A 27,609-nucleotide genomic window follows, 5' to 3' on the forward strand; every position below is an offset into this window, starting at 1 on the left:
TGGAAAGGGAGCTGTGGTTTCGGTGCATTATTACATGACAGCTAGAGACTGAGTGTGAACGATTGGGGCCTTTGTTGTCTTTTCCTAGTGCTACCTCGCACGCATGAGGGGGAAGGGGGTTGTTATTTCATGTGTGGCGAGGTGGTGATGGGAATGAATAAAGGCAGACTATGAATTATGTACATGTGTATATATGTATATGTCTGTGTGTGTATATATATATATGTATATGTTGAGATTTATAGGTATGTATATTTGCGTGTGTGGATGTGTATGTATATACATGTGTATGTGGGCGGGTTGGGCCATTCTTTCGTCTGTTTCCTTGTGCTACCTCGCTAACGCAGGAGACAGCGACAAAGCAAAATCAATGAATAAATAAATTCATAAGTATACGTATGTAAGTAGGAGAGATGGCCAAAGAGCGTCATTGGATTCCGAGTTGATTGATAGGCGCGCAAAAGAGAGACTTTTGGATGTTATTGTGCTGAGAGGGGCAACTGGAGGGATGTCTGATCATTATCTGAGTGAGCTTGGAAAGGAGACTTGTTTGAAGAAGTACCAGGAGAGATTGAGTGCAGAATGGAAAAGGTGAGAGCAAATGACGTAAGGGGAGTGGGGGAGGAATGAGATGTCTTTAGGGAAGCAGTGATGGCTTTCGCAAAAGATACTTGTGGCATGAGAAGATTAGAACGGGTTGTGAGTGGTGGGATGAAGTAAGATTGTTAGTGAAAGAGAAGAGGGAGGCATTTGGATGATTTTTGCAAGGAAACAGTGTAAGTGACTGGGAGATGTATAAAAGAAAGAGGCAGGAGGTCAAGGAAAAGGTGCAAGAGGTGAAAAAGAGGGCAAATGAGAGTTGGGTTGAGAGAGTATCATTAGATTTTAGGGAGAATAAGATTTTTGGAAGGAGGTAAATAAAGTGCGTAAGACAAGAGAACAAATGGGAACATCGGTGAAGGGGGCTAATGGGGAGGTTATAACAAGTAGTGGTGAAGTGAGATGGAGTGAGTATTGTGAAGGTTTATTGAATGTGCTTGATGATAGAGTGGTAGATATAGGGTGTTTTAGTTGAGGTGATGTGCGAAGTAAGAGGGTCAGGGAGAATGGTTTGATAAACAGAGAAGAGGTTGTTAAAGCTTTATGGAAGATGAAAGCTGGCAAGGCAGTGGGTTTGGATGGTGTTGCAGTAGAATTTATTAAAAAAAGGGGGTTGACTGTTATTGACTGGTTGGTAAGGATGTTCAATGTATGTGTGGTTCATGGTGAAGTGCCTGACGATTGGCAGAATGCATGCATAGTGCCATTGCACAAAGACAAAGGGGATAAGGGTGAGTGCTCAAATTACAGAGGTATAAGTTTGTTGAGTATTCCTGGGAAATTATATGGGAGGGTATTGACTGAGAGGGTGAAGGCATGTACAGAGCATCAGATTGGGGAAGAACAGTGTGGTTTCAGAAGTGGTAGAGGATGTGTGGACCAGGTGTTTCCTTTGAAGAATGTATGCGAGAAGTACTTAGAAAAGCAAATGGATTTGTATGTGGCATTCGTGGATCTGGAGAGGGAATATGGTAGAGTTGATAGAGATGCTTTGTGGAGGGTATTAAGAGTATATGGTGTGGGAGGTAAGTTGATGGAAGCAGTGTAAAGTTTTTATCGAGAATGTAAGGCATGTGTGCGAGTAGGAAGAGAGGAAAGTGATTGGTTCCTAGTGAATATCGGTTTGTGGCAGGTGTGCATGATGTCTCCATGGATGTTTGATTTGTTTATGGATGGTGTTGTTAGGGAGGCAAATGAAAGAGTTTTGGAGAGAGGGGCAAGTATGCAGTGTGTTGTGGATCAGAGGGCTTGAGAAGTGGGCCAGTTGTTGTTTGATGATGATACAGCGCTGGTTGCTGAGTCAGGAGAGAAACTGCAGAAGCTGGTGACTGAGTATTGTAAAGTGTGTGAAAGAAGAAAGCTGAGCGTAAATGTGAATAAGAGCAAGGTTATTAGGTTCAGTAGGGTTGAGGGACAAATCAATTGGGAGGTAAGTTTGAATGGAGAAAACTGAAGGAAGTGAAGTGTTTTAGATATCTGGGAGTGGATTTAGCAGCCGATGGAACCATGGAAGTGGAAGTGTGTCACAGGTTGGGGGAGGGGGTGAAGGTTCTGGGAGTGTTGAAGAATGTGTGGAAGGTGAGAACGTTATCTCGGAGAGCAAAAATGGGTATGTTTGAAGGAATAGTGGTTGCAGCAATGTTATATGGCTGTGAGGCGTGGGCTATAGATTGGGTTGTGCGGAGGAGGGTGGGTGTGCTGGAAATGAGATGTTTGAGGAGAATATGTGGTGTGAGGTGGTTTGATCGAGTAAATAATGAAAGGGTAAGAGAGGTGTGTGGTAATAGAAGAGTATAGTCAAGAGAGCAAAAGAGGGTGTATTGAAATGGTTTGGTCACATGGAAAGAATGAGTGAGGAAAGATTGACAAAGAGGTTATATTTGTCAGATGTGGAAGGAACGAGGAGAAGTGGGAGACCAAAGTGGAGGTTGAAGGATTAAGTGGCCTGGACATACAGCAGGGTGAAAGGCGTGCAAGGAATAGAATGAATTGGAACGATGTGGTACACCGTTGTCGACATGCTCTCAATGGATTGAATGAGGGCATGTGAAGCGTCTGAGGTAAACCATGGAAAACTTTGTGGGGTCTGGATGTGGAAAGGGAGCTGTGGTTTCAGTGCATTACACATGACAGCTAGAGGCTGAGTGTGAACAAACGTGGCCTTTGTTGTCTTTTCCTAGCGGTACCTTGCACATGCGCTGGGGGAGGGAGTGTGCCATTTCATGTGTGGCAGGGTGGCAACGGGAATGGACGAAGGCAGCAAGTATGAATATGTACATATATATATATATATATATATATATATATATATATATATATGCCCCTTGTTAGAAGCAGTGAAAAGTTTTTATCGAGGATGTAAGGCATGTGTACGTGTAGGAAGAGAGGAAAGTGATTGGTTCTCAGTGAATGTAGGTTTGCGGCAGGGGTGTGTGATGTCTCCATTGTTGTTTAATTTGTTTATGGATGGGGTTGTTAGGGAGGTGAATGCAAGAGTTTTGGAAAGAGGGGCAAGTATGAAGACTGTTGGGGATGAGAGAGCTTGGGAAATGAGTCAGTTGCTGTTCGCTGATGATACAGTGCTGGTGGCTGATTCATGTGAGAAACTGCAGAAGCTGGTGACTGAGTTTGGTAAAGTGTGTGAAAGAAGAAAGTTAAGAGTAAATGTGAATAAGAGCAAGGTTATTAGGTACAGTAGGGTTGAGGGTCAAGTCAATTGGGAGGTGAGTTTGAATGGAGAAAAACTGGAGGAAGTGAAGTGTTTTAGATATCTGGGAGTGGATCTGGCAGCGGATGGAACCATGGAAGCGGAAGTGGATCATAGGGTGGGGGAGGGGGCGAAAATTCTGGGAGCCTTGAAGAATGTGTGGAAGTCGAGAACATTATCTCGGAAAGCAAAAATGGGTATGTTTGAAGGAATAGTGGTTCCAAGAATGTTGTATGGTTGCGAGGCGTGGGCTATGGATAGAGTTGTACGCAGGAGGATGGATGTGCTGGAAATGAGATGTTTGAGGACAATGTGTGGTGTGAGGTGGTTTGATTGAGTAAGTAACGTAAGGGTAAGAGAGATGTGTGGAAATAAAAAGAGCGTGGTTGAGAGAGCAGAAGAGGGTGTTTTGAAATGGTTTGGGCACATGGAGAGAATGAGTGAGGAAAGATTGACCAAGAGGATATATGTGTCGGAGGTGGAGGGAACGAGGAGAAGATGGAGACCAAATTGGAGGTAGAAAGATGGAGTGAAAAAGATTTTGTGTGATCGGGGCCTGAACATGCAGGAGGGTGAAAGGAGGGCAAGGAATAGAGTGAATTGGAGCGATGTGGTATACCGGGGTTGACGTTCTGTCAGTGGATTGAATCAAGGCATGTGAAGTGTCTGGGGTAAACCATGGAAAGCTGTGTAGGTATGTATATTTGCGTGTGTGGACGTATGTATATACATGTGTTTGGGGGTGGGTTGGGCCATTTCTTTCGTCTGTTTCCTTGCGCTACCTCGCAAACGCGGGAGACAGCGACAAAGCAAAAAATATATATATATATATATATATATATATATATATATATATTTTTATACTTTGTTGCTGTCTCCCGCGTTTGCGAGGTAGCGCAAGGAAACAGACGAAAGAAATGGCCCAACCCACCCCCATACACATGTATATACATACGTCCACACACGCAAATATACATACCTACACAGCTTTCCATGGTTTACCCCAGACGCTTCACATGCCTTGATTCAATCCACTGACAGCACGTCAGCCCCGGTATACCACATCGCTCCAATTCACTCTGTTCCTTGCCCTCCTTTCACCCTCCTGCATGTTCAGGCCCCGATCACACAAAATCTTTTTCACTCCATCTTTCCACCTCCAATTTGGTCTCCCTCTTCTCCTTGTTCCCTCCACCTCCGACACATATATCCTCTTGGTCAATCTTTCCTCACTCATCCTCTCCATGTGCCCAAACCACTTCAAAACACCCTCTTCTGCTCTCTCAACCACGCTCTTTTTATTTCCACACATCTCTCTTACCCTTACGTTACTCACTCGATCAAACCACCTCACACCACACATTGTCCTCAAACATCTCATTTCCAGCACATCCATCCTCCTGCGCACAACTCTATCCATAGCCCACGCCTCGCAACCATACAACATTGTTGGAACCACTATTCCTTCAAACATACCCATTTTTGCTTTCCGAGATAATGTTCTCGACTTCCACACATTCTTCAAGGCCCCCAGAATTTTCGCCCCCTCCCCCACCCTATGATCCACTTCCGCTTCCATGGTTCCATCCGCTGCCAGATCCACTCCCAGATATCTAAAACACTTCACTTCCTCCAGTTTTTCTCCATTCAAACTCACCTCCCAATTGACTTGACCCTCAACCCTACTGTACCTAATAACCTTGCTCTTACTCACATTTACTCTTAACTTTCTTCTTCCACACACTTTACCAAACTCAGTCACCAGCTTCTGCAGTTTCTCACATGAATCAGCCACCAGCGCTGTGTCATCAGCGAACAACAACTGACTCACTTCCCAAGCTCTCTCATCCCCAACAGACTTCATACTTGCCCCTCTTTCCAAAACTCTTGCATTTACCTCCCTAACAACCCCATCCATAAACAAATTAAACAACCATGGAGACATCACACACCCCTGCCGCAAACCTACATTCACTGAGAACCAATCACTTTCCTCTCTTCCTACACGTACACATGCCTTACATCCTCGATAAAAACTTTTCACTGCTTCTAACAACTTGCCTCCCACACCATATATTCTTAATACCTTCCACAGAGCATCTCTATCAACTCTATCATCTGCCTTCTCCAGATCCATAAATGCTACATACAAATCCATTTGCTTTTCTAAGTATTTCTCACATACATTCTTCAAAGCAAACACCTGATCCACACATCCTCTACCACTTCTGAAACCACACTGCTCTTCCCCAATCTGATGCTCTGTACATGCCTTCACCCTCTCAATCAATACCCTCCCATATAATTTACCAGGAATACTCAACAAACTTATACCTCTGTAATTTGAGCACTCACTCTTATCCCGTTTGCCTTTGTACAATGGCACTATGCACGCATTCCGCCAATCCTCAGGCACCTCACCATGAGTCATACATACATTAAATAACCTTACCAACCAGTCAACAATACAGTCACCCCCTTTTTTAATAAATTCCACTGCAATACCATCCAAACCTGCTGCCTTGCCGGCTTTCATCTTCCGCAAAGCTTTCACTACCTCTTCTCTGTTTACCAAATCATTTTCCCTAACCCTCTCACCTTGCACACCACCTCGACCAAAACACCCTATATCTGCCACTCTATCATCAAACACATTCAACAAACCTTCGAAATACTCACTCCATCTCCTTCTCACATCACCACTACTTTTTATCACCTCCCCATTTGCGCCCTTCACTGAAGTTCCCATTTGCTCCCTTGTCTTACGCACTTTATTTACCTCCTTCCAGAACATCTTTTTATTCTCCCTAAAATTTAATGATACTCTCTCACCCCAACTCTCATTTGCCCTTTTTTTCACCTCTTGCACCTTTCTCTTGACCTCCTGTCTCTTTCTTTTATACATCTCCCACTCAATTGCATTTTTTTCCTGCAAAAATCGTCCAAATGCCTCTCTCTTCTCTTTCACTAATACTCTTACTTCTTCATCCCACCACTCACTACCCTTTCTAATCAACCCACCTCCCACTCTTCTCATGCCACAAGCATCTTTTGCGCAATCCATCACTGATTCCCTAAATACATCCCATTCCTCCCCCACTCCCCTTACTTCCATTGTTCTCACCTTTTTCCATTCTGTACTCAGTCTCTCCTGGTACTTCCTCACACAGGTCTCCTTCTCAAGCTCACTTACTCTCACCATATATATATATATATATATATATATATATATATATATATATATATATATATATATATATATATATATATATATATATATATATATCTTTTCTTTTCTTTCATACTATTCGCCATTTCCCGCATTAGCGAGGTAGCGTTGAGAACAGAGGACTGGGCCCTTGAGGGAATATCCTCACCTGGGCCCCTTCTCTGTTCCCTCTTTTGGGGGAAAAAAAAAAAAAAAAAAAAAGTGAGAGGGGAGGATTTCCAGCCCCCCGTTCCCTCCCCTTTCAGTCGCCTTCTACGACACGCAGGGAATACGTGGGAAGTATATATATATATATATATATATATATATATATATATATTTTTTTTTTTTTTTTTTATACTTTGTCGCTGTCTCCCGCGTTTGCGAGGTAGCGCAAGGAAACAGACGAAAGAAATGGCCCAACCCCCCCCCATACACATGTACATACACACGTCCACACACGCAAATATACATACCTACACAGCTTTCCATGGTTTACCCCAGACGCTTCACATGCCTTGCTTCAATCCACCGACAGCACGTCAACCCCTGTATACCACATGACTCCAATTCACTCTATTTCTTGCCCTCCTTTCACCCTCCTGCATGTTCAGGCCCCGATCACACAAAATCTTTTTCACTCCATCTTTCCACCTCCAATTTGGTCTCCCTCTTCTCCTCGTTCCCTCCACCTCCGACACATATATCCTCTTGGTCAATCTCTCCTCACTCATTCTCTCCATGTGCCCAAACCATTTCAAAACACCCTCTTCTGCTCTCTCAACCACAATCTTTTTATTTCCACACATCTCTCTTACCCTTACGTTACTTACTCGATCAAACCACCTCACACCATATATATTATTTTGCTTTGTCGCTGTCTCCCGCGTTTGCGAGGTAGCGCAAGGAAACAGACGAAAGAAATGGCACAACCCACCCCCATACACAATGTACACATGCACACGCCCACACACGCAAATATACATACCTATACATCTCAATGTACACATATATATACACACACAGACACATACATATATACCCATGCACACAATTTACACTGTCTGCCCCTATTCATTCCCATCGCCACCTTGCCACACATGGAATACCATCCCCCTCCCCCCTCGTGTGTGCGAGGTAGCACTTGGAAAAGACAACAAAGGCCCCATTTGTTCACACTCAGTCTCTAGCTGTCATGCAATAATGCACCATGCACGCATTCTGCCAATCCTCAGGCACCTCACCATGAGTCATACATACATTAAATAACCTTACCAACCAGTCAACAATACAGTCACCCCCTTTTTTAATAAATTCCACTGCAATACCATCCAAACCTGCTGCCTTGCCGGCTTTCATCTTCCGCATAGCTTTTACTACCTCTTCTCTGTTTACCAAATCATTTTCCCTAACCCTCTCACTTTGCACACCACCTCAACCAAAACACCCTATATCTGCCACTCTATCATCAAACACATTCAACAAACCTTCAAAATACTCACTCCATCTCCTTCTCACATCACCACTACTTGTTCTCACCTCCCCATTTGTGCCCTTCACTGAAGTTCCCATTTGCTCCCTTGTCTTACGGACTTTATTTACCTCCTTCCAGAACATCTTTTTATTCTCCCTAAAATTTAATGATACTCTCTCACCCCAACTCTCATTTGCCCTCTTTTTCACCTCTTGCACTTTTCTCTTGACCTCCTGTCTCTTTCTTTTATACATCTCCCACTCAATTGCATTTTTTCCCTGCAAAAATCGTCCAAATGCCTCTCTCTTCTCTTTCACTAATAATCTTACTTCTTCATCCCACCACTCACTACCCTTTCTAATCAACCCACCTCCCACTCTTCTCATGCCACAAGCATCTTTTGCGCAATGCATCACTGCTTCCCTAAATACATCCCATTCCTCCCCCACTCCTCTTACTTCCATTGTTCTCACCTTTTTCCATTCTGTACTCAGTCTCTCCTGGTACTTCCTCACACAAGTCTCCTTCCCAAGCTCACTTACTCTCACCACCCTCTTCACCCCAACATTCACTCTTCTGTTCTGAAAACCCATACAAATCTTCACCTTAGCCTCCAGAAGATAATGATCAAACATCCCTCCAGTTGCACCTCTCAGCACATTAACATCCAAAAGTCTCTCTTTCGCGCGCCTGTCAATTAACACGTAATCCAATAATGCACTCTGGCCATCTCTCCTACTTACATACGTATACTTATGTATATCTCGCTTTTTAAACCAGGTATTCCCAATCACCAGTCCTTTTTCAGCACATAAATCTACAAGCTCTTCACCATTTCCATTTACAACACTGAACACCTGAGGATTGGCGGAATGCGTGCATAGTGCCATTGTACAAAGGCAAAGGGTATAAGAGTGAGTGCTCAAATTACAGATATAAGTTTGTTGAGTATTCCTGGGAAATTATATGGGAGGGTATTGATTGAGAGGGTGAAGGCATGTACAGAGCATCAGATTGGGGAAGAGCAGTGTGGTTTCATAAGTGGTAGAGGATGTGTGGATCAGGTATTTGCTTTGAAGAATGTATGTGAGAAATACTTAGAAAAGCAAATGGATTTGTATGTAGCATTTATGGATCTGGAGAAGGCATATGATAGAGTTGATAGAGATGCTTTGTGGAAGGTATTAAGAATATATGGTGTGGGAGGCAAGTTGTTAGAAGCAGTGAAAAGTTTTTATCGAGGATTTAAGGCATGTGTACGGGTAGGAAGAGAGGAAAGTGATTGGTTCTCAGTGAATGTAGGTTTGCGGCAGGGGTGTGTGATGTCTCCATGGTTGTTTAATTTGTTTATGGATGGGGTTGTTAGGGAGGTGAATGCAAGAGTTTTGGAAAGAGGGGCAAGTATGAAGTCTGTTGTGGATGAGAGAGCTTGGGAAGTAAGTCAGTTGTTGTTCGCTGATGATACAGCACTGGTGGCTGATTCATGTGAGAAACTGCAGAAGCTGGTGACTGAGTTTGGTAAAGTGTGTGAAATAAGAAAGTTAAGAGTAAATGTTAATAAGAGCAAGGTTATTAGGTACAGTAGGGTTGAGGGACAAGTCAATTGGGAGGTAAGTTTGAATGGAGAAAAACTGGAGGAAGTAAAGTGTTTTAGATATCTGGGAGTGGATCTGGCAGCGGATGGAACCATGGAAGCGGAAGTGAATCATAGGGCGGGGGAGGGGGCAAAGATCCTGGGAGCCTTGAAGAATGTGTGGAAGTCGAGAACATTATCTTGGAAAGCAAAAATGGGTATGTTGGAAGGAATAGTGGTTTCAACAATGTTGTATGGTTGCGAGGCGTGGGCTATGGATAGAGCTGTGCGCAGGAGGGTGGATGTGCTGGAAATGAGATGTTTGAGAATAATGTGTGGTGTGAGGTGGTTTGATCGAGTAAGTAATGTAAGGGTAAGAGAGATGTTTGGAAATAAAAAGAGCATGGTTGAGAGAGCAGAAGAGGGTGTTTTGAAATGGTTTGGGCACATGCAGAGAATGAGTGAGGAAAGATTGACCAAGAGGATATATGTGTCAGAGGTGGAGGGAACGAGGAGAAGTGGGAGACCAAATTGGAGGTGAAAAGATGGAGTGAAAAAGATTTTGAGTGATCGGGGCCTGAACATGCAGGAGGGTGAAAGGCGTGCAAGGAATAGAGTGAATTGGATCGATGTGGTATACCGGGGTTGACGTGCTGTCATTGGATTGAATCAGGGCATGTGAAGCGTCTGGGGTAAACCATGGAAAGTTGTGTGGGGCCTGGAAATGGAAAGTGAGCTGTGGTTTCGGGCATTACTGCATGAGAGCTGGAGACTGAGTGTGAGCGAATGTGGCCTTTGTTGTCTTTTTCTAGCGCTACCTCGCACACATGAGGGGGGAATGGGATGGTATTCCATGTGTGGCGAGGTGGCGATGGGAATGAATAAAGGCAGACAGTGTGAATTGTGTGCATGGGCATATATGAATGTGTCTGTGTGTGCATATATATATATGTGTACATCGAGATGTATAGGTATGTATATTTGCGTGTGTCGACGTGTATGTATATACATGTGTATGGGGGTGGGTTGGGCCATTTCTTTCGTCTGTTTCCTTGCGTTACCTCGCAAACGCGGGAGACAGCGACAAAGTAAAATAATATAATAATAAAATGTTTATGTCTGTGTATGTATATGTATGTATACGTTGAAACTTATAGGTACATATATGTGCATGTGTAGGCGTTTATGTATGTACATTTGTATATGGGTGGGTTGTGCTGTTCTTTTAACTGTTTCCTATAGTTACCTCGCTAATGCGGGAGACAACGACAAAGTATTATGAATAAATGAGATACATGTTTGTGACGTATATGGGAAATATGATTGGGGGTTTCATCCTTAAGTCTACATTCATCAGCACTTCTCTTGAGAGCACTTACTTCTGATAACTTATATTGATTTTGCTTCCTCTTAACTGTTAGTAAGGAGTACATAAAACAAGAGCACTAGTGGCTTGTATTGAGCAGAAGTATATGAAATCTACTTCATCAAGCTTGTTAAAGATATAGAACAGAGCAAGATTTTTTAACCTTTTGGTGTAGTTATATTCTTTGTTATTAGAATATATTTGCCACTAGATTTAAGGTTATGAATTGATATTCTGGCATTCAGTCTACAGACGTACAATCTCTTGTCATATTTAACACTTGACAACACTTAACTCACACAGCTCTTTCCTTGTAACTCTAGATTTTCCTGTGTTGAGCACTATGTGCTAGCCCTGCCTTTTGACAAAATGATAGGAGCAGTAGATAGAAGTAGTAGGTAGAGACATTTAGGCAGTAGCATTAGATAGAAACATTAGATACAAGTAGTAGATGGGAGCATTAGATAAAAGTAGTCGTTAGGAACATTATGTAGGAACCTCTACAAACACTGTGCTAGAGTTGCTGTCTGTTAGTGGCCTTAACTGTTAAGGATGAGGCACTAAAGGTTAAGAAGTGGCACTGGAGTTCTTTACTTATGGACTCTTCAATTGGAACAGGCATCGGAGATATAGATAGGTATTTAATGGCATTTAATGTTTTGGAAGACTTTATTCATATCTTTTAGCCTTTAGATCCTAACTATTTATTTCCATTTAAACTGATGTAGTAGCGTTTGAACTGGGAGCAGATGGCCTTGGTTCCTTTGAAGTTCCTCTTCTCTTAGCAAATTTCAGAATTGAAAGTGTAGAAGAAAATGACAATGAAAAATTAATGTTAGAGTAATGAAATTTTTTTTAACATCTTCATATGATATTATTTATAAATAGATTAATCATTTCGATCAGATACCAGAGAATGATTATTCATTCCTTATAAAAAAGGTGTTTATAACAGTTTTCATGTACATGGTAAAAACAGTTATCTTCCCAGATGGGTTCGATGAATTTTTAAATGATCAGAAATACTCATGGTGCCTCACTAGGGTTGGTTAGCTTCGTTGTGGGACAAATTTCCTAGTAGATATGGTGGCACCACTTTATAGATATATCAATATAACACTTATAATGGATAATGAGATTAAGTGTCACTAGCAGTTATGTTACTATGTCGAGAAAGCAGGGCTACTACTCTGAGGCTAGACCTGTGGACATTTCTCAAAACCTTTCACAATGTGTCCTATTGTTTCATACAGAAAGTGGTAAGATACTTCTTTTTTTCCATGTGTACATCAGTATCATTGCTGCTGTTGCTACATATATGTCAGTTGTCATACACATTTGTCCAATGGGATTTATAATGGAAAAACAACAGCATTAATGAATACTGAGGTTTATTGCCTTCCACAATTTTCCCAACCATAGTTTTGAGTATTCATGCTTAGAATTATGGATACCATTTTACCTACCATTGCATCAAGTTTTGAGTATCCACAGTTTTCCCCAGCACCACCAAAATTTTATCCATGCACTTGGTAAGTGGCATCCCATGGGCTGCTTGTGGCCCAGCCTAGCAGAACAGGCAGCCCACCCTGGTAGACCACCATTTCCAGGGAGAGTTAGAAGTGTCATAACTAGGCCATGTTCCTAGGGCAAACATCGAAGTAAACTTTAGTGAGACACAGTCAGCTGGCTGCTTTCTTGAACTATGGAGGTATGTCATTAGTGGTGACATACTGCCATTGTACTGTTATGTTACAGTTTTGTTCTTTAATAGAATAAGTATGGTGTTTTTGGAGAAAAACATGCCTTTTCTTTCTTTGAATTGTTCATAATAAGACTTGAGGTATGCATTTTTAAGTCTGAAGTTTTCATTATGAAGCTGGATGTAAGTGTTGCCATTTGATTGTGATGCATGAGGTACTAGCTGGAATACCCGTCCATTGGACAGGTAAACCTAAGAAAGCTCCCAACCCCCATGACCATCCTCACTTCATACTTCTCATGATCTTTTTCATGTAATCTTGAATAACTGTGTTATGTTTTGTGCTGACTGATCAAGAAATGTGGAAATGTATAGGGAGCAGTTATGCATCGGAGAGAGAGTTGGGAATTTTCAATCCTTTGGGGGTTCTTATCATGACCTTCACCATTTCATGCTGTATCATTGTGTAAAGTTAGGTCCTGATTGAACAAGACATGTGGAAAATGTGTAGAAAGGGTATAGAAACCCTCCCCTCTTATGGAGTATAGGAGGGGGATCCAAAACTAGCTGGAATACCCATCCATTGGACAGGTGACACTAAGAAAGCTCCCAACCCCCATGACCAATCTCATTTCTTGTGATCTTCATGTAATCTTGTATAACTGTGTTAGGTTTCGTGCTGACTGATCAAGAAATGTGGAAATATATAGGGAGCCAGTATGCATCAGAGATAGAGTTGGGAATGTTCAATCCCCAGGGGGTTCTTATGACCTTCACCATTTCATGCTGTATTATTGTGTAAAGTTTGGTGCTGATTGAACAAGACGTGTGGAAAATGTGTAGAAAGGTTATGGAAACCCTCCCTTATTATTGAGTATAGGAGGGGGATCCAAAACCACATGCCACTCAAGACCATCCTCATGTCCTCCTGTATCACTGTGTTGCATTTTGTGCTGATGGATCAGGAAATGTGGAACAGATACTTTTCTTATGTTGTGCTGTATCACTGTCTCAAAATAGTTGCTGACTAATCAAGAAATGCTCAATCTATCTATATCTCTGACACCTGTTCCCTCTGATAACTCCCATCAAGGGATGGCCACAGCAAAAGAGTCTCCACGTATCCCTGTTCTTACATGCCTTCCATGCATACACTATTCCATGCATTCTTCCACTATTTCTCTCCCTCCAGCTTTCCTCCACCCTATTTGCCCATGTCACAGGTGGTCTTCCACTCACACCAACCCCTTTAATTGTACTATCTCCTTGTGAACCCCCAATCTTGCATTCTTTAAACATGCCCAAACAACCTCAAGGTATTACATTTTACCCATTCTACCACTCCACTCTACCACTTGCCAAAGCAGTACTAAAGGCAGCCAAACAGGTGTTGAGTGATTCAGGCTATGCTCCAATATCTCAATGCCTCCCTCAGAGAGAGAGAGAGAGAGAGAGAGAGAGAGAGAGAGAGAGAGAGAGAGAGAGAGAGAGAGAGAGAGAGAGAGAGAGAGAGAGAGAGATCCTCAGCAACATTATCTGATAAACTGCCAATGGAGAACTGCTCTGTGGAGGTCATGGCAGAGCCAGGGTTGCATATGGGGCAACCCAGCAAGTGATGCCACTATGCTGCCCCAGTGGTAGTGGGGGTGAAGCCACATAGACAGAACTCATAGAAGCTGGACAATAGTAGCCACCTGCATTTGTGAAACTGACATCACCTATGCCCCAGGTTTTCACTGATCCCCAAGACATGGTCATGGGGAATACTCTCCAGCAGCAGCTTCGCTCCCAGTTGTGGTGACAACCAGCCTTTTGAATCTTTTAAAATTCTTTAATCATTTATTAATGTACTGTATTATTTTTTGTCCATCAAAACTGAAATCTGTTGTATTAGGGTCCATTAAATTGAGGGTTTACTGTACTTAAATTTCCTCACTTCCAGTCTTTTTCCCCCCATATCCACAGCACTTATATATATATATATGTGTGGATCAGGTGTTTGCTTTGAAGAATGTATGCGAGAAATACTTAGAAAAACAAATGGATTTGTATGTAGCATTTATGGATCTGGAGAAGGCATATGATAGAGTTGATAGAGATGCTCTGTGGAAGGTATTAAGAATATATGGTGTGGGAGGCAAGTTGTTAGAAGCAGTGAAAAGTTTTTATCGAGGATGTAAGGCATGTGTACGTGTAGGAAGAGAGGAAAGTGATTGGTTCTCAGTGAATGTAGGTTTGCGGCAGGGGTGTGTGATGTCTCCATGGTTGTTTAATTTGTTTATGGATGGGGTTGTTAGGGAGGTGAATGCAAGAGTTTTGGAAAGAGGGGCAAGTATGCAGTCTGTTGTGGATGAGAGAGCTTGGGAAGTGAGTCAGTTGTTGTTCGCTGATGATACAGCGCTGGTGGCTGATTCATGTAAGAAACTGCAGAAGCTGGTGACTGAGTTTGGTAAAGTGTGTGAAAGAAGAAAATTGAGAGTAAATGTTAATAAGAGCAAGGTTATTAGGTACAGTAGGGTTGAGGGTCAAGTCAATTGGGAGGTAAGTTTGAATGGAGAAAAGCTGGAGGAAGTGAAGTGTTTTAGATATCTGGGAGTGGATCTGGCAGCGGATGGAACCATGGAAGCGGAAGTGAATCATAGGGTGGGGGAGGGGGCGAAAATTCTGGGAGCCTTGAAGAATGTTTGGAAGTCGAGAACATTATCTCGGAAAGCAAAAATGGGTATGTTTGAAGGAATAGTGGTTCCAACAATGTTGTATGGTTGCGAGGCGTGGGCTATGGATAGAGTTGTGCGCAGGAGGGTGGATGTGCTGGAAATGAGATGTGTGAGGACAATATGTGGTGTGAGGTGGTTTGATTGAGTAAGTAATGTAAAGGTGAGAGAGATGTGTGGAAATAAAAACAGTGTGGTTGAGAGAGCGGTAGAGGGTGTTTTGAAATGGTTTGGTCACATGGAGAGAATGAGTGAGGAAAGATTGACCAAGAGGATATATGTGTCAGAGGTGGAGGGAACGAGGAGAAGTGGGAGACCAAATTGGAGGTGGAAAGATGGAGTGAAAAAGATTTTGAGTGATCGGGGCCTGAACATGCAGGAAGGTGAAAGGTGTGCAAGGAATAGAGTGAATTGGAACGATGTGGTATACCGGGGTCGACGTGCTGTCAATGGATTGAACCAGGGCATGTGAAGCGTCTGGGGTAAACCATGGAAAGTTGTGTGGGGCCTGGATGTGTAAAGGGAGCTGTGGTTTCGGTGCATTATTACATGACAGCTAGAGACTGAGTGTGAACGAATGGGGCCTTTGGTGTTTTTCCTAGCGCTACCTCGCACACATGAGGGGGGAGGGGGGTTGTTATTCCATGTGTGGTGAGGTGGCGATGGGAACAAATAAAGGCAGACAGTATGAATTATGTACATGTGTATATATGTATATGTCTGTGTGTGTATATATATGTATACATTGAGATGTATAGGTATGTATATTGTGCGTGTGTGGACATGTATGTATATACATGTGTATGTGGGTGGGTTGGGCCATTCTTTCGTCTGTTTCCTTGCGCTACCTCGCTAACGCGGGAGACAGCGACAAAGTAAAATAAAATAATATATATATATATATATATATTTTTTTTTTTTTATACTTTGTCGCTGTCTCCCGCGTTTGCGAGGTAGCGCAAGGAAACAGATGAAAGAAATGGCCCAACCCCCCCCATACACATGTATATACATACGTCCACACACGCAAATATACATACCTACACAGCTTTCCATGGTTTACCCCAGACGCTTCACATGCCTTGCTTCAATCCACTGACAGCACGTCAACCCCGGTATACCACATCGCTCCAATTCACTCTATTCCTTGCCCTCCTTTCACCCTCCTGCATGTTCAGGCCCCGATCACACAAAATCTTTTTCACTCCATCTTTCCACCTCCAATTTGGTCTCCCTCTTCTCCTTGTTCCCTCCACCTCCGACACATATATCCTCTTGGTCAATCTTTCCTCACTCATCCTCTCCATGTGCCCAAACCACTTCAAAACACCCTCTTCTGCTCTCTCAACCACGCTCTTTTTATTTCCACACATCTCTCTTACCCTTACGTTACTCACTCGATCAAACCACCTCACACCACACATTGTCCTCAAACATCTCATTTCCAGCACATCCATCCTCCTGCGCACAACTCTATCCATAGCCCACGCCTCGCAACCATACAACATTGTTGGAACCACTATTCCTTCAAACATACCCATTTTTGCTTTCCGAGATAATGTTCTCGACTTCCACACATTCTTCAAGGCCCCCAGGATTTTCGCCCCCTCCCCCACCCTATGATCCACTTCCGCATCCATGGTTCCATCCGCTGCCAGAGCCACTCCCAGATATCTAAAACACTTCACTTCCTCCAGTTTTTCTCCATTCAAACTCACCTCCCAATTGACTTGACCCTCAACCCTACTGTACCTAATAACCTTGCTCTTATTCACATTTACTCTTAACTTTCTTCTTCCACACACTTTTCCAAACTCAGTCACCAGCATCTGGAGTTTCTTACATGAATCAGCCACCAGCGCTGTATCATCAGCGAACAACAACTGACTCACTTCCCAAGCTCTCTCATCCCCAACAGACTTCATACTTGCCCCTCTTTCCAAAACTCTTGCATTTACCTCCCTAACCTCCCTATATGTATATTTTTATATATATATATATATATATATATATATATATATATATATATATATATATATATATATATATATATATATATATATATGTCTGTCCTCGATAGAAACTTTTCACTGCTTCTAGCAACTTACCTCCCACACCATATACTCTTAATACCTTCCACAAAGTATCTCTATCAACTCTATCATATGCCTTCTTCAGATCCATAAATGCTAGTACAAATCCATCTGTTTTTCTAAGCATTTCTCACATACACTTTTCAAGGCAAACACCTTATCCACACATCCTCTACCACTTCTGAAACCACACTGGTCTTCCCCAGTCTGATGCTCTGAACATGCCTTCACCCTCTAAATCAATACCCTCCCATATGATTTTCCAGGAACACTCAACAGACATATGCCTCTATAATTTGAACACTTACATTTATCCCCTTTGCCTTTGTACAATGGCACTATGCACGCATTCCGCCAATCCTCAGGCACTTCACAATGAACCATACTTACATTGAATATCCTTACCAGCAGTGAAAAGTTTTTATTAAGAATGTAAGGCATGTTTATGACTAGGAAGAGAGGAAAGTGATTGGTTCCCAGTGAATGTCAGTTTCCAGCAGGGGTGCGTGATGTCTCCATGGTTGTTTAATTTGTTTATGGATTGGGCTGTTAGGTAGGTGAATAAAAGAGTTTTGGAGAGAGGCGCAAGTATGCAGTCTGTTGTGGATGAGAAGGCTTGGGAAGTGAGTCATTTGTTGTTCGCTGATGATACAGTGCTGGTGGCTGATTTTGGTGAGAAACTGCAGAAGTTGATGACTGAGTTTGGTAAAGTGTGTGAAAAAAGAAAGCTGTGAATAAGAGCAAGGTTATTAGGTTCAGTAGGGCTGATGGATAAGTTAATTGGGAGGTACATTTGGATGGAGAAAAATTGGAGAAAGTGAAGTGCTTTAGATATCTGGGAGTGGATTTTGCAGAGGATGGAACCATGGAAGTGGAAGTGAGTCATAGGGTAGGGGAGGGGGCGAGGGTTCTGGGAGCATTGAATAATGTGTGAAAGGTGAGAATGTTGTCTTGGAGAGCAAAAATGGGTACGTTTGAAGGAATAGTGGTTCCAACAATTTTATATGGTTGTGAGGCATGGGCTATAGATAGGGTTGTGTGGAGGAAGGTGGATATTTTGGAAATGAAATGTTTGAGGACAATATGTGGTGTGAGGTGGTTTGATCAAGTGAGTAATGAAAGGGTAAGAGAGATGTGTGGTAATAAATAGTGTGTGGTTGAGAGAGCAGACGAGGGTGCAATGAAATGGTTTGGTCACATGGAGAGAATGAGTGAGGAAAGATTAACAAAGAGGATATATGTTTCAGAGGTGAAGGGAACGAGGGGAAGTGGGAGACCAAATTGGAGGTGAAAGGATGGAGTGAAAAAGATTTTGAGCGATCGGGGCCTGAACATGCAGGAGGGTGAAAGGTGTGCAAGGAGTAGAGTGAATTGGAACGATATGGTATACCGGGGTCGATGTGCTGTCAATGGATTGAACCAGGGCATGTGAAGCGTCTGGGGTAAACCATGGAAAGATTTGTGGGGCCTGCATGTGGAAAGGGAGCTGTGGTTTCGGTGCATTACACATGACAGCAAGAGACTGAGTGTGAACGAATGTGGCCTTTCTTGTCCTTTCCTAGCATTACCTCACGCGCACACTGGGGGAGGGGGTGCTGTTTTATGTGTGGTGAGATGGTGATGGGAGTGGATGAAGGCAGCAAGTATAAATATGTACATGTGTATATATGTATATGTCTGTGTATGTATATATGTATATGTTGTACTTTATAGGTATGTATATGTGCGTGTGTGGGCGTTTATGTATATACATGTGTATGTGGGTGGGTTGGGCCGTTCTTTCATCTGTTTCCTTGCTCTACCTTGCTAATGCAGGAGATAGTGACTAAGTGTAATAAATATTTATTTTATTTATTTATTTTGCTATGTCGCTGTCTCCCGCATTAGTGAGGTAGCGCAAGGAAACAGACGAAAGAATAGCCCAACCCACCCACATACGCATGTATATACATACACGTCCACACACGCAAATATACATACCTATACATCTCACCGTATACATATATATACACACACAGACATATACATATATACACATGTATATAATTCATGCTGTCTCCCTTTATTCATTCCCATCGCCACCCCGACACACATGAAATAACAACCCCCTCCCCCCTCATGTACGCGAGGTAGCGCTAGGAAAAGACAACAAAGGCCACATTCGTTCACACATAGTCTCTAGCTGTCATGTAATAATGCACCGAAACCTCAGCTCCCTTTCCACATCGAGGCACCACAGAACTTTCCATGGTTTATCCCAGACACTTCACATGCCCTGGTTCAATCCATTGACAGCATGTCAACCCCGGTATACCACATTGTTCCAATTCACTCTATTCCTTGCACGCCTTTCACCCTCCTGCATGTTCAGGCCCCAATCACTCAAAATCTTTTTCACTCCATCTTTCCACCTCCAATTTGGTCTCACACTTCTCCTTGTTCCCTCCACCTCTGACACATATATCGTCTTGGTCAATCTTTCCTCACTCATTCTCTCCATGTGACCAAACCATTTCAAAACACCTTCTTCTGCTCTCTCAACCACACTCTTTTTATTACCACACATCTCTCTTACCGTATCATTACTTACCCGATCAAACCACCTCACACCACATATTGTCGTCAAACATCTCATTTCCAGCACACCCACCTTCCTCTGCTCAACTCTATCTATAGCCCACGCCTCGCAACCATATAACATTGTTGGAACCACTATTCCATCAAACATACCCATCTTTGCTTTCCGAGATAATGTTCTCGACTTCCACACATTCTTCAACACTCCCGGAACTTTCGCCCCCTCCCCCACCCCATGATTCACTTCCACTTCCATGGTTCCATCCGCTGCCAGATCCACTTCCAGATATCTAAAACACTTCACTTTCTTCAGTTTTTCTCCATTCAAACTTACCTCCCAATTGACTTGTCCCTCAATCCTTCTGTACCTAATAACCTTGCTCTTATTCACATTTACTCTTAACTTTCTTCTTTCACACACTTTACCAAACTCAGTCACCAGCCTCTGCAGTTTCTCACACGAATCAGCCACCAGTGCTGTATCATCAGCGAACAACAACTGACTCACTTCCCAAGCTCTCTCATCCACAACAGACTGCATACTTGCCCCTCTTTCCACAACTCTTGCATTCGCATCCCTAACAACCCCATCCATAAACAAATTAAACAACCATGGAGACATCCTGCACCCGTCACAAACGTACATTCACTGAGAACCAATCACTTTCCTCTCTTCCTACACGTACACATGCCTTACATCCTCGATAAAAACTTTTCACTGCTTCTAACAACTTGTCTCCCACACCATATATTCTTAATACCTTCCACAGAGCATCTCTATCAACTCTATCATATGCCTTCTCCAGATCCATAAATGCTACATACAAATCCATTTGCTTTTCTAAGTATTTCTCACATACATTCTTCAAAGCAAACACCTGATCCACACATCCTCTACCACTTCTGAAACCACACTGCTCTTCCCCAGTCTGATGCTCTGTACATGCCTTCACCCTCTCAATCAATACCCTCCCATATAATTTCCCAGGAATACTCAGCAAACTTATACCTCTGTAATTTGAGCACTCATTCTTATCCCCTTTGCCTTTGTACAATGGCACTATGCATGCATTCCGCCAATCCTCAGGCACCTCACCATGAGTCATACATACATTAAGTAACCTTACCAACCAGTCAACAATATAGTCACCCCCATTTTTAATAAATTCCACTGCAATACCATCCAAACCCGCTGCCTTGCCGGCTTTCAGCCTTCCGCAAAGCTTTTACTACCTCTTCTCTGTTATCCAAATCATTCTCCCTAACCCTCTCACTTTGCACACCACCTTGATCAAAACACCCTATATCTCCCACTCTGTCATCAAACACATTCAACAAACCTTCAAAATACTCACTCCATCTCCTTCTCACATCACCACTACTTGTTATCACCTCCCCATTAGCCCCCTTCACTGAAGTTCCCATTTGTTCCCTTGTCTTATGCACTTTATTTACCTCCCTCCAGAACATCTTTTTGTTCTCCCTAAAATTTAATGATACTCTCACCCCAACTCTCATTTGCCCTCTTTTTCACCTCTTGCACCTTTCTCTTGACCTCCTGCCTCTTTCTTTTATACATCTCCCAGTCATTTGCATTATTTCCCTGCAAAGATCGTTCAAATGCCTCTCTCTTCTCTTTCACTAATAATCTTACCTCTTCATCCCACCACTTCTTACCCTTTCTAATCTGCCCACCTCCCACTTTTCTCATGCCACAAGCATCTTTTGCGCAAGCCATCACTGCTTCCCTATATACATCCCATTCCTCCCCCACTCCCCTTACCTCCTTGTTTTCACTTTTTTCCATTCTGTACTCAGTCTCTCCTGGTACTTCCTCACACAAGTCTCCTTCCCAAGCTCACTCACTCTCACCACTCTTTTCACCCCATCATTCTCACCTTCGCCTCTGCAAGATAATGATCAGACATCCCTCCAATTGCTCCTCTCAGCACATTAACATCCAAAAGTCTCTCTTTTGTGCACCTATCAATTAACATGTAATCCAATAACGCTTTCTGGCCATATCTTCTACTTACATACGTATTATTTATTTATTTTGCTTTGTCGCTGTCTCCCGCGTTTGCGAGGTAGCGCAAGGAAACAGACGAAAGAAATGGCCCAACCCAACCCCATACACAATGTATGTACATACACATCCACACACGCAAATATACATACCTATACAACTCAATGTACACATATATATACACACACAGACACATACATATATACCCATGCACACAATTCACACTGTCTGCCTTTATTCATTCCCACCGCCACCTCGCCACACATGGAATACCATCCCCCTCCCCCCCTCATGTGTGCGAGGTAGCACAAGGAAAAGACAACAAAGGCCCCATTCGTTCACAGTCAGTCTCTAGCTGTCATGCAATAATGCCTGAAACCACAGCTCCCTTTCCACATCCAGACCCCACACAACTTTCCATGGTTTACCCCAGACGCTTCACATGCCGTGATTCAATCCACTGACAGCACATCAACCCCGTTATACCACATTGATCCAATTCACTCTATTCCTTGCCCTCCTTTCACCCTCCTGCATGTTCAGGCACCGATCACACAAAATCTTTTTCACTCCATCTTTCCACCTCCAATTTGGTCTCCCTCTTCTCCTCGTTCCCTCCACCTCCGACACATATATCCTCTTGGTCAATCTTTCCTCACTCATTCTCTGCATGTGCCCAAACCATTTCAAAACACCCTCTTCTGCTCTCTCAACCACGCTCTTTTTATTTCCATACATCTCTCTTACCCTTACATTACTTACTCGATCAAACCACCTCACACCACACATTGTCCTCAAACATCTCATTTCCAGCACATCCATCCTCCTGTGCACAACTCTATCCATAGCCCATGCCTCGCAACCATACAACATTGTTGGAACCACTATTCCTTCAAACATACCCATTTTTGCTTTCTGAGATAATGTTCTCGATTTCCACACATTCTTCAAGGCTCCCAGAATTTTCGCCCCCTCCCCCACCCTATGATTCACTTCCACTTCCATGGTTCCATCCGCTGCCAGATCCACTCCCAGATATCTAAAACACTTTACTTCCTCCAGTTTTTCTCCATTCAAACTTACCTCCCAATTGACTTGACCCTCAACCCTTCTGTACCTAATAACCTTGCTCTTATTCACATTTACTCTTAACTTTCTTCTTTCACACACTTTACCAAACTCAGTCACCAGCTTCTGCAGTTTCTCACATGAATCAGCCACCAGCGCTGTATCATCAGCGAACAACAACTGACTCACTTCCCAAGCTCTCTCATCCACAACAGACTTCATACTTGCCCCTCTTTCCAAAACTCTTGCATTCACCTCCCTAACAACCCCATCCATAAGCAAATTAAACAACCATGGAGACATCACACACCCCTGCCGCAAACCTACATTCACGGAGAACCAATCACTTTCCTCTCTTCCTACCCGTACACATGCCTTACATCCTCGATAAAAACTTTTCACTGCTTCTAACAACTTGCCTCCCACACCATATATTCTTAATACCTCCCACAGAGCATCTCTATCAACTCTATCATATGCCTTCTCCAGACCCATAAATGCTACATACAAATCCATTTGCTTTTCTAAGTATTTCTCACATACATTCTTCAAAGCAAACACCTGATCCACACATCCTCTACCACTTCTGAAACCACACTGCTCTTCCCCAATCTGATGCTCTGTACATGCCTTCACCCTCTCAATCAATACCCTCCCATATAATTTACCAGGAATACTCAACAAACTTATACCTCTGGAATTTGAGCACTCACTCTTATCCCCTTTGCCTTTGTACAATGGCACTATGCACGCATTCCGCCAATCCTCAGGCACCTCACCATGAGTCATACATACATTAAATAACCTTACCAACCAGTCAAGAATACAGTCACCCCCTTTTTTGATAAATTCCACTGCAATACCATCCAAACCTGCTGCCTTGCCGGCTTTCATCTTCTGCAAAGCTTTTACTACCTCTTCTCTGTTTACCAAATCATTTTCCCTAACCCTCTCACTTTGCACACCACCTCGACCAAAACACCCTATGTCTGCCACTCTATCATCAAACACATTCAACAAACCTTCAAAATACTCACTCCATCTCCTTCTCACATCACCACTACTTGTTATCACCTCCCCATTTGCGCCCTTCACTGAAGTTCCCATTTGCTCCCTTGTCTTAGGCACTTTATTTACCTCCTTCCAGAACATCTTTTTATTCTCCCTAAAATTTAATGATACTCTCTCACCCCAACTCTCATTTGCCCTCTTTTTCACCTCTTGCACCTTTCTCTTGACCTCCTGTCTCTTTCTTTTATACATCTCCCACTCAATTGCATTTTTTCCCTGCAAAAATCGTCCAAATGCCTCTCTCTTCTCTTTCACTAATAATCTTACTTCTTCATCCCACCACTCACTACCCTTTCTAATCAACCCACCTCCCACTCTTCTCATGCCACAAGCATCTTTTGCGCAATCCATCACTGATTCCCTAAATACATCCCATTCCTCCCCAACTCCCCTTACTAACATTGTTCTCACCTTTTTCCATTCTGTACTCAGTCTCTCCTGGTACTTCCTCACACAAGTCTCCTTCCCAAGCTCACTTACTCTCACCACCCTCTTCACCCCAACATTCACTCTTCTTTTCTGAAAACCCATACAAATCTTCACCTTAGCCTCCAGAAGATAATGATCAGACATCCCTCCAGTTGCACCTCTCAGCACATTAACATCCAAAAGTCTCTCTTTCGCGCGCCTGTCAATTAACACGTAATTTGATAACGCTCTCTGGCCATCTCTCCTACTTACATACGTATACTTATGTACATCTCGCTTTTTGAACCAGGTATTCCCTGTCACCAGTCCTTTTTTCAGCACATAGATCTACAAGCTCTTCACCATTTCCATTTACAATACTGTATACCCCATGTACACCAATTATTCCCTCAACTGCCACATTACTCACCTTTGCATTCAAATCACCCATCACTATAACCCAGTCTTGTGCATGAAAAGTACTAACACACTCACTCAGCTGCTCCCAAAACACTTGCCTCTCATGATCTCACTTCTCATGCCCAGGTGCATATGCACCAATAATCACCCATCTCTCTCCATCCACTTTCAGTTTTATCCAGATCAATCTGGAGTTTACTTTCTTACACTCTATCACATACTCCCACCACTCCTGTTTCAGGAGTAGTTGCTACACCTTCCCTTGCTCTTGTCCTCTCACTAACCCCTGACTTCACTCCCAAGACATTCCCAAACCACTCTTCCCCTTTACCCTTGAGCTTCGTTTCACTCAGAGCTAAAACATCCAAGTTCCTTTCCTGAAACATACTACCTATCTCTCCTTTATTCTCATCTTGGTTATATCCACACACATTTAGACACCCCAATCTCATTGACTCCTTCTTCTGTTTCCCCTTTTAGAAAGTTATAATACAAGGAGGGGAGGGTTTCTGCCCCCCCCCCCCCCCCCATCCCCTTTAGTTGCCTTTTACGACACGTGAGGAATGCGTGGGAAGTATTCTTTCTCCCCTATCTCCAGGGATAAGTATAATGAATAAATAGATATGTATGTCTGTGTATGTATATGTTATGTATATGTCTGTATATGTACATGTATGAGCGTGTATGTATGTATGTGAGTGGATGGGTCTTTCTTCATCTGTTTCTTGGCGCTACCTCACTGATGTGGGAAAGTGCAATCACTTATAATAACAATTGATCGTATGATTATGCATGGACTGCTAGGTTTTGTCAGAATCCTTCACTTTTTTTTCTTCCAGAATTTATAGGCTGTCATAGATAGACTCAAGTGGTTTCTTTTTATGTCATTTTTAAGAGCATAAGAAGCCATATTTGGAAAATTGTGTTTATTAATTTTAGAAGAAAGCAAGTTAGCAGTATGTATGAGTGTAATGCTTCTTGAAAGTTTGTTAGGAAGTAGCTTATTGATGTTGTAAACCAGAATATTTATGTCATAATTATACAAAAGTTCAGTTTGCCTATTGGAAGACATTTAAAAAACTTGTTTTTCAACTTTTACCTATTTTTTTTTACAATTACAGCATGTTGTGCTCTACACAAAGAACATAGACATCACATCATACATTGATGGAAAGAGGGAGACCCATAATCCTGTTGGGCAAGCTCATGCTCCTGTAGTTTGGGATTACTATAATAATGACTGTAGTTTACGGATGCTGAATCCTCAGACATTTCATCGTCCAGTGTGGAAATTACTCTCTAGATTGCAGGAATATTTTAACTCTTTCTGTGGTGCTAATGTGTAAGTATTAACTGTGTGTGCTACTAGAATGCATGATTTGCTGTTATTAGCCTGTATTTTAGTATTGTAAAATCTCCTAATTGTGTTCTCAATAATTAGATTTAACCTTTTATTCCGAAAGTCAGTACGGTATGTGGTTGATTGGTAGGATTCTAACCACATATGGCATACAGTCTGATTTTTTCCTCCATTTAAATGAAAAAGTGTTTTGTTTACTAACTATAGGCATTTATAAATGACAAAAGTCATTAAACTCAAACTAACATGCAGAAACTTCCACGATTATCTGTGAAAAGTATACCTAGGTTCCTGCTGTACTTCCCAGCGTAAACGAACATGATTTTATTAGGTTTAGGTGGCAATAACCAGCTATCATATTTTTGTACATGTCGGAAGACTATGAGGAGTAATTCTGAATAGAATAAAGTGAAACCATTATGTTGGTACTGAAATCCCTAAGATTGTGCCAAGGCTTAAATGTCTATGATACACATGGGTTTAGATGGCTCATTTTTGTTTTGTTTTAAGTATTTTGCATATTGCTATCATTTCTCAGGTTGGGGAGACAACTATTTCATTGCAGGCAAAACTGAAACATTTCAAAGCCAGCATTCCAAAAACTGTGATAAAACAAAACACTAGTTGAACCATTAGATTCTTAATCCAAATAGAGACACTGATACTGTAGTTGGATGTAGTATATATGTATATATATATATATTCTGGGAGTGTTGAAGAATGTGTGGAAGTCGAGAACATTATCTCGGAAAGTAAAAATGGGTATGTTTGAAGGAATAGTGGTTCCAATAATGTTGTATAGTTGCGAGGCGTGGGCTATGGATAGAGTTATGCACAGGAGGGTGGATGTGCTAGAAATGAGATGTTTGAGGACAATATGTGTTGTGAGGTGGTTTGATTGAGTAAGTAATGTAAGGGTAAGAGAGATGTGTGGTAATAAAAAGAGTGTGATTGAGAGAGCAGAAGAGGGTGTTTTGAAATGGTTTGGTCACATGGAGAGAATGAGTGAGGAAAGATTGACCAAGAGGATATATGTGTCAGAGGTGGAGGGAACGAGGAGAGGTGGGAGGCCACATTGGAGATGGAAAGATGGAGTGAAAAAGATTTTGTGTGATCAGGGCCTGAACATGCAGGAGGGTGAAAGGCGTGCAAGGAATAGAGTGAATTGGAACGATGTGGTATACCGGGGCCGACGTGCTGTCAGTGGATTGAACCAGGGCATGTGAAGCATCTGAGGTAAAC

At 42.5% G+C, this 27,609-nt stretch overlaps 1 protein-coding gene across 2 annotated transcripts in view; it reads left to right on the forward strand.

Moving 5' to 3' along the window:
• Nucleotides 1-27,609, forward strand: part of LOC139747337 (bifunctional lysine-specific demethylase and histidyl-hydroxylase NO66-like) — a 178,569-nt gene that overhangs the window by 129,455 nt on the left and 21,505 nt on the right. For both annotated transcript variants that reach the window (XM_071659525.1, XM_071659526.1), the window contains exon 6: nt 26,129-26,349. In XM_071659525.1, the coding sequence (XP_071515626.1) occupies nt 26,129-26,349 (221 nt within the window). The remainder of the gene's footprint in view (nt 1-26,128; nt 26,350-27,609) is intronic.

This window comes from Panulirus ornatus, chromosome 68 (genome assembly GCF_036320965.1).
Source record: "Panulirus ornatus isolate Po-2019 chromosome 68, ASM3632096v1, whole genome shotgun sequence".
Taxonomy (NCBI): domain Eukaryota; kingdom Metazoa; phylum Arthropoda; class Malacostraca; order Decapoda; family Palinuridae; genus Panulirus; species Panulirus ornatus.